The sequence below is a fragment of the Orbicella franksi genome, chromosome 14 (genome assembly GCF_964199315.1).
Source record: "Orbicella franksi chromosome 14, jaOrbFran1.1, whole genome shotgun sequence".
NCBI classification, from domain to species: domain Eukaryota; kingdom Metazoa; phylum Cnidaria; class Anthozoa; order Scleractinia; family Merulinidae; genus Orbicella; species Orbicella franksi.
Genome location: NC_138158.1, coordinates 7418499 through 7431130, shown reverse-complemented (window position 1 = coordinate 7431130; position 12632 = coordinate 7418499). Strand labels below are relative to the sequence as shown.

Sequence of the window (12632 nt, the reverse complement as noted above, 5' to 3'; positions counted from 1 at the left end):
TGTGTTTTTGTGTGAAATTCTACAGCGTTTCTGTTTCTTGTTTAATACTAACTGAAGGACATTTTTTTTTATAAAAATCCCTTTTGTGGCTAATTTTCGTTTTAAGCTGTCTCTTTTCTTTGCCTTAACGAAATAACCACCTGTCGATGAGCGTAGGTTCCCTTACTCCGCAATATTTAAATTTGCTTTTATGATCAATTCAATGCTTTGCCGCTTGTTCGCCGCTTATCAGAAAGCGAGCTCCGTAGCGCTAGTCATCTGCGGAAGTCTGGGCACGACTCGAGCCAATGCACCTGTAACAGCTATTTCATAACAAACGTTATCAGTATTAACCATACAGTCGCTAGCCACACGGGGTAAGTCGCTGTGTTTCTTACTCCGTTTGAGTAAATTCTCCTGACTTCCTTTGAAAATCTCGGGTTTTCCGGTTGCGTGAATGTGTTTATTGTCTTATCTGATGTGACAGCTCCTAAACCAGTGTGTGTCTGATCTGATGAGGACGCTGCAGCCGTCGTTTTTGGAAGCGGGTCTGTCGTCCTGGAACATCCTGCAGTGGTCATAAGCAGTAAATATGTTTGAGTTAGTCTTTTTAATACATCTTTAGTAAACTTATATTTTTATACAATACATCTACTTACATTATTTAAAATACTGATACTTAGCGACTAACTTTACAGTACATCTACTGACACAACGTAGAATAGAACACAGCTACTTTACACTACTTGCAATACTTGACATTGTTTACAATACTAACACATCTACTCTACACCACTTACAATACTTATGCAGCTACTTTACACTGTTTACGATACTAAACCAGTTGCATTATACTACTTGCAATACTAATAGCTACTTTACACCATTATTTCTTACTTTATATGTCTTAATTTTAATACATGATAGTGGAGGGAACACTCGGTTGCCGCCATGTTGAATTTTCACACTAGAGTAGGGGCTGGGTTCGATTTTATAAGGAACGTACCTTGGTAAACCTGGCACAAGTAAATTTCCACCCTCATGCATATTTGACCGAGTAGTCTCCAGGCCCTCGGGTTAAATCGAACAAAACGAGCTCTGATTCGCCGCTCAAACATGTTCTTGTTAACTGTCATCTCGTCCCAGTTTCCACGGAACACCTGTGAATCAATAACAAAATTTGCTGCAGCACCTCGACAGTGGGAAAGTCGCATTTTAGTAGATATCGTTGTCTCTTATTCTTACCTTCGCCTTCCCAGAGTGATTGCTGTAGGTTTCCCACAGTAAGCCGTCCAAACTGTAATTTAACGTATATTCTGTTACCCAGGTCCCCATCGAAGAACCTTGAGTCGCAACGCCAGAGATGTTCCGAACCTTTTTTAAGTCGACCTGCGAAAATGGTAAAATGTTTACTAAAACCTTCACGGGCTATATCATAAACATGACTTCGAAACGTTAAAAGTCAAAAGACACATTTATATCAATGGAGACTACAAATAATTGTGTAGCTTTGTTAAAAAATTACTATACTAGTGCATTTAATATTTAAGCTATTTAAGTGATGCTATCATGAATTTCACATGCACCAGGTTTTAATCTCAAATTGTAAAATTCGGGCAGAATGTTTCAAATTCCACCCTTGTGTCTTGGAAAAATTGCTAAATACCAACTGCAATTTGTTCTTTGTTCAATTCAATTCTTTATCTTGAATGAGCGAAGCTTTCTTTGCAGTTGTTGGAAGTTTGACACATAAACGATGTGTGGACTGGTACCTGTATGTATTGGAACACATCTTCAGTCTTTGCACACCAGCTCCCCCACAATGTAGAACCATTGACTTGTTTGACCTCGTTATTGAGCCTGCCTTGTGACGGGTGGTGTCCCTTGATAAAACTGGACGCAGAAACCTGTTCATCAGGTATTTGCCTTTTCTCCAATCCTGCTGCAGCGCGGCAGTCCTTGTAGCGACCGTCTGTCGAAGGATTAGTGAAAAGAAGAATCAACTTAGTGCTTTGTGTTGATTTATTGAAATCACTAACCCATACGTTTAAACCATCTGAAATACCAAAAAAAACACTCTGGAATACCAACATGCTTTGAAAGGCTGGACACCAAAGTGCCATCTGACCAATCACAGCAAATGTAAATGACCAAATAAACCAATCAGAACTCGAGGCGCTTTTGCAACACCAGTGTCAAGCGCAGGAAAACATGCCACCCGTGCCAAGTGCAAGGAAACATGCGCACGCAGGCATTAATTACAGGCGCGTAAAAAAATCTAACAAGTATCAAAGGCAGGAAAACATGCGGCCCGCACTAAGCGAGGAAAAACATGGTATCCTTGCCAAGTGCGAGGAAACATGCAAGCTTTGTCTGTCGCGGGGAAATAAAACAGGTTAAAGGCAGGACAACATACAACCCGTCCCAAACGCGGGAAAACGCACGTCAGCCTAGTCATGGCTAGTTTAAACATTGATCCATCCTGATTGGTTGATCAAACTCACCAGGATTGGTAAGGGCACTTTGCATGCGTTCTTTCAACCAATCGTTGAGCTCATCAAACAAAAATTAAGATAGAATTGTATTTTGTTTTTTAAATTCTTTCAGTGAAACTGTTTTTTTTTTTTTTAAATAACCCACTCATGAATGTGATTAGCAGAGACTCAGAGTCAGAGATGCGATATCTCCTAGTTATGGACTCATCTGAATTTACCTTTCGTGCTACATCCATAAACTTCTACTCTCATGCACGCGGTGCCGTGTGCATTCCATTCCAATGCTCTGATTCTTATCACTTGTGCTATGATAGCCTCATCTAGCTTGTTTGTCACGACGGAATTGTCATCGCTGTTTCCCTTCAGTGCCTACGAAAAATTCAGCATGTCGTTAGAAATTTGTTACATGTCTGAAATGGTCTCTCGTCTCCTATAGAAGCTGGAGTCTCTCAGATTATGACAGACTGGGCTCTGACCACTCAATTCATTTTCACATGATATTGCCTGTATCTTCTGTTTTGTTGACATTGTTGCAATGTTTAAAACAATTTTAAACAAGGGCGTAAATTAGTGGACTCAGATTCCTTCTAACACTGTAGGTTTACAACTTAGAGAACCAGTTTGGCTTTTGTTTTAGTTTTTGTTTTCTTGTTTGTTTTTTCCATTGCTCCCACCTTGAATAACTGTGATGCATATTTCGGGTTCAAAAGTATTTCCACATGTTTCTGTTTTCTTCAATTCTTGAATGATTTTCTTTTTATGCTACTGTTGCTGTTGTTGTTCTTAGAGGCAATGCTGTCTGAATATGGATATTTACCGTGTGTTTGTCAAAAGTTTGATATGTTTTCCAGCTCACTCCGCCGTCACAACTGTAGTTTAACGAATACTTTTTGACCCAGTTCCCCAGTGGATAGTCTAAGCCCTGCGTGGCCACGCCTGTTATCACTGTTTCTTGGCCGAAATCAATCTGCAAGTATGGATTATCGTCCCAGTCCATCGCACACCAACCACCAAAGGTCTGGTGCTGAATACGTCTACACCGGGAAAACACGAAGAACCAGTTAGTAAGTTTGTTCATCTTTCAAAGCGAAAGAAACAACATCGCGGGGTTAATTAATTTAACATTAGAGCGGTTTTCATTTGAGTGTCGAAAAGTAACTGATTTTGCACCAACTACGCTACACGATTGGCTTAAAAAACTCGCGCCACTTTTTCGTCCAATCAGAAGTAAAACCAAGCTCACTCGCACTCGTTTTCTCGCGCTTTGCGTCAGCTACATGTAATTACTTTGAGTTTTTGATTGGTTCACTGAATTGTCTGCGTCCTTTGTGATTTGCTGGAGTAATTGCTTTGGTTTTGGTTTTACGACACTCAGTTGTAAAATGCTCTATCCTATGATGGCATTTAAAGTACTTAAAGAAGCTACGTCACGGTTTGGACATCTTGAAAAGTTTAGCCTGATAAATTGTTGAAGTTCGTCGTTTGGAATCCGTGTTAATCTTCTCCACCCTTAACCATCCTTGTTTCTTTTCTTTGGGTGTTTTTTTATCTTAGTAAACTATTATTTTCAAGTTTGCTTCAATTTAAAGGTAATTTTATACGTGGCCAAAACAAATCAAAATTCCGTGAAAGTGTATGCTTATCTATTAATAAGGTGGATGAAAGCCGAGTGTGTGACCTTTCAAAGGAAAGCTATTGAGTAGTACTTTCACGAAGTACTATCACATACTCTGTAACGTGGTTCTAATTTTAAGTTTGTAGGTGAAACCCTAGTGTGTGACCATTTAAATGAAAGCTATTGTGCAGTACTTTCATGTGGTATTGTTTATTCTGCTGTAAAAAGTGGTTCTAACTATGAAGTCTGTGGATGAAACCCTAGTGTGTGACCGTTCAAATGAAAGCTGTTGTGCAGTATTTTCATGTGGTGCTGTATATTCTCCTGTACAAGGTGGTTTTAACCTAACTTTAACGTTTGTTGATGAAACCCTAGTGTGTGACCATTCCAATGAATGCCATTGAGCAGTACTTTACATTGAGCTACAACTTTTGTGCACGAAACCCAAGTGTGCAATAATTTGATGTTGTAATGTTTATTTTGCTGTGAAAGGTGATTCAAACTTTTAAGTCTCGCCTGTAAATAAAATCCTAGCTAGTGTGTGACCGCTAAAATGAAAACTATTAAGCATGCAATGCTTTAACGTGGTAAGTTGGACTTTCATCTTGCGAGGTATTTGTTGGTGAATTCAACAAAAAATACGCAATTTTTCGGTTAAAATGCTTTGGGTTTTTTGAAGCAAAAGAAACATGGAGATCTTATTAAAATCCAACCAAGGAATTCACAAACATTGCGTGCTGTACTAAACATCACACTGGTTCCCGCTCACCTTTTGTTCCAGAGTCTGCCGGCAAAAGGCTGCGTCCACACCGAGTTAGAAGACGAGGCAGTAATCTGAGAGTCCCGGATGTCGCCCGTGACCATTCCCAAGGCAAGATTACAGTCTGTACAATGGAATAAAACACCATTAACTTTATAACAAAATAAGCCTCGAATCTTTAGTAAACTGAGCTAGAAAAGTATAAAAACGTAACAATCATTAATCACGAAGAAATATGAGGGTAATTAAGGTTAAGAAATACTGAAAAGAACTACGAATGATGATTTAAGAAACATGACGTGGGAAATTTTTCACGATCTACGTGCGATCAACGACCTCCATAATACGCGCTCAAAGCTAGAAAGTGAAAATGTGCGGAAATATCAAATTTACCAAGGGGAAAAAAAACAGTATTGAGATAAGTAGGTATTTTGAGTAGTTTTGCAGCCCCATAGAGATCGAATGTAGGCCCGCACAGTTGATTTATGATTTACGTACAACAAGGGCCATATGTTAAGCCGTTCTATTGCGGTATCACAAAGTAGGCGTATCTGAAATGAATCTAGATTGAGCTATGACTGGTATTCCACAAGTTATTTACAGTTCAAGTGCCAGAGTTTGATTTATTTTTTCAAGCTCTCCAATAAATAATTGATCACTATTGTGTTTTTTCTTTTCGCGAGTGTTTTATTTTCGACAATTATGTCAGTGAGAACATGCGAAAGTTTATTCTCAGAACGTAGAAAAAAGTCAGTATTTTCTCTGTGCCAAAACGGGACATATTGAACCATTATCTCGCGAAATTGGAACCTGGCAGTCTTCCGACTAGTCTTGGGAATTCACTTTCTATCAAGTGAAACATTTACCTCCGTCGAAACACAAATTCTCTTTTTGACTTGAGTACGGCGAATTCGAAAATAATTTTCCATGACTGTTATGAAAGGTCCTCAACGTGGGATGATTAATAAGGAATGTCTAGTTCAGTTGGAAAGCTAAGTTATATTAGGTAGAAAGTTGTTCAGCGAGCTTTTCACTTCTTGAGCAGAGCGCTAGCCAGGAAACGAAGCCGTGGTAAAGGATGCGAACATTTCAAAGAGCTGACGGTTTTCTCTCATGCAGTTTTATTTAGTCTCCTGAAAAGAGAACGGCGTGGATCCCAGGAAAGTTAAACTCCTGCTTTAATAATTGCCATTCATTATCCATTTGCTGTCTTGATAAAGATGTGCACACTTTATTTTCACTACTCAAACCTCTGCAAACAATTTAAAGGCCTTTTGTTCACAAGTAGCTTAAGTTATAGGTCACCGGCAAGTTATTACTTCACTAAATAAATAAATGATAAGTAGCTATAGTCTGCTCAAAATAAACGACCTGTTTTTCACAGGCTTATGTTTAGTAGTAATTTAGAGGTAGGCAATTCGGTCAGTTGCCTACGGAATTTTAACTTATTTTCAAGCTCTGCTCGTTCAATGATTCGTAATTAGCATGAATACGGTTTAGAACTCTTCCTCCCAAGTTTCAGAATTTTTTTACCTTTGCAGACAGCGGTGCATAAGTAAGTGGAATACTCCAATTTCGAGCGAAGAAAACTGATTTTCGAGAACGGTTAACCTCTTCAATTCCAAATTTTTACTTGTCATTACCGGGCGATTTAAGCCAGAGTTTTTTCGTACTTTATCCAATTTTCACACCGATTTGCAATATCTTTATTCGTTCCTTCAACTTAACTTAGTATTTTATCCTGTAAAAGTTAATTTATATAAAGTTAAAATATTCGAGAAGATGATAAAGTGAACTGATATTCAATGAAGGCGTGTCCATTCCTACCCCTGTGTTCAGAAAAGTCTTCTCCAGAAGCTAAAGACAGGCGTGTCAAATGAAAAACTATCATTATTAAAACATCATTCAATGCTTCTTATCCTCTACTTCAGGTATTAATTGTTGAAATTCCATGATTTACAATTAGTCTAACTCAGTAGATCATCACAGTGATACAGTGATAATCCTGAAAATGTATGACGTGACCTGCCTTGACAGCGCAAGTGTTTTCCAAGGTTAGACCGTTGACAGTAATTAATAATCATTAATCTTGTTCCTTGACAGTCCATCTCAAAGTGGTTTCCGGGGCAATTTTATGTCTGCCGCTCGGGAAAGCATGCAACGTCCAAATTTACACATAATTAATCATTTGGAGATTTCAAATGACGCGCCGCCCAAAGAACGCTTTGCTTATCTCATAAATTCAGAAGGCATTTTAGAACATGACGAAATATTTCAAGTTAATTCTTATTCTACTTATCACGAATAAAATCACTGATTAAAAACCTAAAAACAGGCAATGAAATATCAAAATGTTTTCTGTTGTTTTTTTTCTGTGTGTATGGCATTGTCGTTAAAATTTAAAGTCCATTACAGCCCAACAAAGTTATGTTCGGTTTCGCGTAAATAATTCTGAAATTGTTTTAAACGATGCACTTGGGTTTTTTGTTTACATAAACCGGCAAAGCACTTGTTTCGCAAGGAATTATATACTCCCTGATTGTAACAACCTTTGTAAGAAAACGTAGCACTTTAAGGTTGACAAGTATATTGACTTCAGAGAACCTCTAACAAGGTGACTAATCTCTTTGTAATCCTCTGTTGTTAGCAGAGGAAAAACCGGTTATCAAAGGAACTATCGATCCGGAATCAGTCTACAAAAGGGCAGGGAAACTCTGCTCAGCCACCAACTACAAATCATACAAACATCTCAAATATAGTATTCGAGTTTTAAATGATCCTTTGTTGTATATTTGACGATTTTATCGCGGCTTTTCGAAGCGCAATCGGCGAAGGTCCGTTCTCATTCTCCAAAACAGGAACGAAGATTCACTGCAGCAATTTATCGGCCAATTCACTCACGGTCACTGCAACTTATAAACAGTCAACTTGTCCCAATTGTATCAGTAGTAACAAATGATATGAATCTCTTACTAGAATAGAATTGAAAGACCTTCTTCACAGCTTAAAGATGCACATTTTACATGTTTTTTGTGTAAGAATGAAGGTATATATAATATAATGTTGATGTTGATCTCTGATGAAGTTTATTGTTCAATGTTATCAAAATATAGAATGAGTTCAGAGTTCTCATGTGTTCTTTAGTAGATTATGTAGGGATTTTCCACTGCACTTTCGGTTTAGTTTTAAGATATTATTTAGTCTTATTTAAGCACACTTCTAAAACCATCTAAGAGACAGTCATTCAAGACTCGATTGTACTCACCAGACTCAACATGGTGGATGAAGGAAAGAATAAAAGCGATAACAACGCCTGTAGATGCAGCCATCTATTCCGTAGCAATAGTCCAGGTTATCCTTTTATAATTGGCGAGTTGTGAAGAAACAAAACGAGTCCTTTTCTGTAACCTTTTCGTTGTAGGTCGTTGTGTAATGCTAGCCGACTGGTCGGACAAATAAAGAGATAATTAATCTTCGTCAATTACCGTTCTGTCTCATTTTGGTATGCGCGCTAGTTTCAATTACGTGATGTTTTATGAAAAGATAAAATATAAGGCAGCTTCTTCGGTAAACAGTCAATCTTACTTACCAAGTACAGACTTGGAAACTAACGTGAGGTCAAAATTATCATAGAAACATCCAACCATTCCTCAGCTATCATTCCATTAAATTGAGCTTCTACTTTGGAATGATAGAAGATACCGGAGAGCATCGGAAATCCGTTCACCTAAGTAATTTGCCAAACTATTAGCTACTCGTTTTTTTCGAGTATTCTGGCAGTCACCGAGCTAGCTTATTAGTAACTTTCCTTTGTTGAATCAGAATTATTTCATTTTTATTTAGTTCAGTATTTTTTTTCATTTTTTCAACTCACTTTATGATTTTGAACATGTTTTTTCAAACCTCTTGCTTTCTCTCAACTTTATTCATTTCGCTCAGCTCGCGTGTCACGTGACATGTTTTGACCAATCGTGCGGGAGCGGCAATTTTCAATAGTCTGGATTCTGCCCTTACTGCATGTAAGAAAATAAAAGTATTTAGCTGTGCTCATAATGCTAGAAATTTATAGTTGGCTTTAGGCTTGTGGAACTAGACAAAAATTTCAAGCAGTTTAAGACCCACGTACGGAGACTAGATCTAGACAACATCCTAGATGGATGCAGTGGCTGCCATCTTTGTAACTCATAATTTTAATTTCTCTTATAGGACTTTTCTGCATATTATTTTTAGATAGTTCTGTTAGGTGTCCCCTATTAGCAGTGGGGATTCTCCACTGCTAGATGTAACTGACACGGTAATAAAGTCAATATCATCATCATCATCATCATTATTATTACTATTATTATTATTATTATTATTATTATTATTATAACTAGAGAACGTTGGCCGAAAGTTGCAGTCAGTTGCATGAGTTGAGAAATGGGCTCAAATTTGAACTGGTAGCTCAGAAATCGCCGAGTATTTAACTGATAACTAAAATTCCATACCCTAACCATAAAAGTCTTACAAATATCAGATCGAGAGGTCTAGGTTCCAGCCTCGTTAGAGTTCTTGTTTTTTTTTGGGCAAAGCATTTTACTCCCGCAGGGTATCTATAATGAACTAAGCATTAAGTACTAAGTACTAAGTACTTTGCCAGGGAAAAGACCCTGGAAACGAGGTTGCTAAGTACTTCACCCTTCCGGAAATTAAAACCGGAGAAATTTTTGCTTATAACAATGTATTAGCCTTAACGGACCTTGTGTAAGGCGCAACAAAAAATCTTCGGTATTATGTATATATCGTACAACGCCGGAAAATAGCCGGAAAAACAACGTTGAATCAATATTGAAGGTAAATTAAAAATGACCTACTTACTAAATTTCTTTAAATTGTCCTGACCAGGATCATATGACGGAGTAATTAGCATGTTATTTTCCCCACAACATGTAACACTGCAATGTCGTTTCATTCCCGGAAACAACTGTTCTTTTTGGAAAATCTTTGTTGAGTCACCCTTTCAAAGTTTTTCCGAATCTTGTCACCCAATCAAAAGCAAGCTCGAGTACTCACGAGTACCAGTACTGCGCAACCAGGCGCGCCAGCATAACGTAATAAGTATACGTCACGTTGCTTAGCAACGCCGGTGACGAAAATGTCGTCATTAACTGATACTTATTCCCCCGCGTATTCAGTGCAGGATAGTAGTGAGCGATTGTATTCTATCTATCAACATCATTTTCCTTTGAGTTCCCAAAAGAATATAAAAGTTTTATTTTTGTACTCGATCCGGATATAGTATTCTTGACCTCACAAACTTAACTGTTCCACAAAAAGATGCAAAATGGAATTCCCGCCTCAATCCGATTAATACCACTGGCATGTCATTGGTATGTGTACGTCCTTGGTGTAAGTTTCTTTTAACATAACTGGAACCTTTCCGGATACAGGCAACCCTTACCACAAGCTATATTAATAGACTTGATATATTACTAGCTTTCCTTTTCAGGAGGAATCTTATACCCAGAGGAAAAAGGCGACAAGCATGTGTACACACGATAAAAAAAGATAATAACACAGACGAGGAGGTGCAGACGGCGCCTAGACTGAAACACCTCCTAAAATACCCGTGTCATAAATATAAGACGTCCAAATATGCCCTAAGATACTCCATATAGACACAATAAAATGCGCTAATCCTCACCTTAAGCCCGAAAGTGTTTCTTAAAACACCACCCGACCTAATGAATGTCACAGAAAGGTTTTGGCTCCCAAAAAAAACGTTTGTTTCCGATGTCATAACAAATTGAAATTTCCGTGTCACTTTCCCGTCAATTTAACTCTTCTTTCCTCCCCTCTCCCTGCCCCCCACCCCGTCACCACGAGAAATGCGTATGTTTATTTTCGGCCAGGTAGTACGTCCTAACCGTTAGAAGCAAACTTCGTCTTTATAGGCCTTTCCGAGACAGAGTCCATGCCTGGAAGTAACCTGTGTAAGTCCAGCGTTCATTCCTATTTGCGGACCTATTTGTTAGACCGATTCGTCATTCCGCGACTTCTTAGGAGGAAATTTTGTCTGATGATAAGGGGAATGGTTTCTAGCAAAACTGTTCTGCTGTATTAGCGAACAAGGCAAAACCTTGAAATCGTCTCTTTTTCAACTTGGACATTGTTATAGAAATTGACCGCCAATGTAAAGCTATGCCACTGACGATTCGGGCGTCAGCCCGTCTGTTACCACCATATAAAATATCCTGAAGCCTCACAAATCTCAGGCATAGAAAGCCCTGCTATTATATGCCATTGAAAAAAAAGCTCATAGATTTAACTCCGTAAAGAACCAGCACAAAGTAATATACAGAATACAGATCACAATGATTTCCCATCATTTTGAATGAATGACATTTCTTTTTCGTTATAACTGTTGTCTCTGTTTGATTATAATTCAGAGTCGTTTCATTCAACACATGTATGTAAGAGATGCGGCCGTGCTGTACATTTTACTGCAAGTATGTAACTTAACTTGGGTTACTTTAGAGATTCATCATTTTATGTTGAGACACTTGTACCATACGATATTTTCTTTTATACCTATTCTTTTTAAAGTTGTAAAATGGTTCGTACCATTTTCTTTCAAACGTACAAGTTTTTTTACTTTTCCGATTAGATGTCTCTCTCCTACCTGCTGCCAATACCTTGACGATTTATCCAGCAAATTGAAATACGAAGCCCAGGGCTTTTTGGAAATTTTAAGGATCTTTAAGGTATCTTGGTAACATATAACGAAAGCAAAGTCAGCGAGAATTAAGATAAATTTGACAAAGTTAAGTATCTCGATTCTTGTGACTCGGTTGTCCTAACGGAGACGTGCAATTCCACATGACCCGAGGTTTCCAGGCAACCAAGCTCGAATACTGGAACACACAACTACTTTAAATAGTCTTTTCAAGAACAAATATCCTGATATATCATAAAGCAGAATTTTGGTAAAAAAAAAAAACAACAACGTGGCGGAAATCCTGGCAGCCGTATGGACAGCTCAGTGATGAGATATTTAACGGGTTAAAACGGGCGTACACATGCGCTAAGTAAAGGCAAAACTTGGCTTTGTTTTAATGTCTTCTTTGCTGTTTATTAATCAATCAATCAATTTATGATTGCGTGCCGGGTAAAAGAAACAGGGAGAGAAGAAAATTAACGAGAAGGATACTTGAAGAAAGACTGTTTCAGTTCGTTTTTTCTCTTGAGAATCTGCGAGTCTGGAAAGAAGTTATTCTTAGATTATTTAATGATTGATAAAATGTTGCGTGGCAATCGATCGGTTAGCGCGAGAACGGGGCGAAATTACAACTTTTTATACGATTGTTTGACCGTCGTACTGTTCCATGGTCAGTATACCGTACTGCTTGAATGAGACCTATATGAACCCATAAAAAACTTTTCAGTTCAGTTTTGGACGAAGAGGTCCACACAAAAACAGAACCAGACTGCTTCATGCATCTGAGCCCTGCTTGTAAGAACCAATATAATTAAAGGGAAAAAGCAAGATTTTCCTAACTTCGTTTTAAATTTAATGGCGTCACTATTATATCCACGTGGGAACCGAGTTAGTAATTTTCATTCCCTCTTGTATATTTGAAAATAAAAAAAATTCGATATATCTCATATATTATTCTAGAGCAAACTAGCTTATTTTAGGCCGAAAAGGCAAAATCTATGACTCTTTCGGGTTTACACAACTAAAAGACATACACTTTTAATTAGGCCTGCACATAATCTGGTAGGACGTGAGACCACTTTAATA

At 38.0% G+C, this 12632-nt stretch overlaps 1 protein-coding gene across 1 annotated transcript; it reads right to left on the bottom strand.

Moving 5' to 3' along the window:
• Positions 1-67: 67 nt before the first annotated feature.
• Positions 68-8289, bottom strand: LOC145468854 (lactadherin-like). The gene is made up of 8 exons (XM_081452545.1): positions 8115-8289; positions 4859-4973; positions 3292-3508; positions 2693-2843; positions 1752-1951; positions 1225-1368; positions 986-1139; positions 68-547 (listed from the first exon to the last, which is right to left on the bottom strand). The coding sequence occupies exons 1-8, from the start codon at positions 8176-8178 to the stop codon at positions 303-305; spliced, it is 1290 nt and encodes a 429-aa protein (XP_081308671.1). The 5' UTR covers positions 8179-8289; the 3' UTR covers positions 68-302.
• Between the last annotated feature and the right edge of the window lie 4343 nt (positions 8290-12632).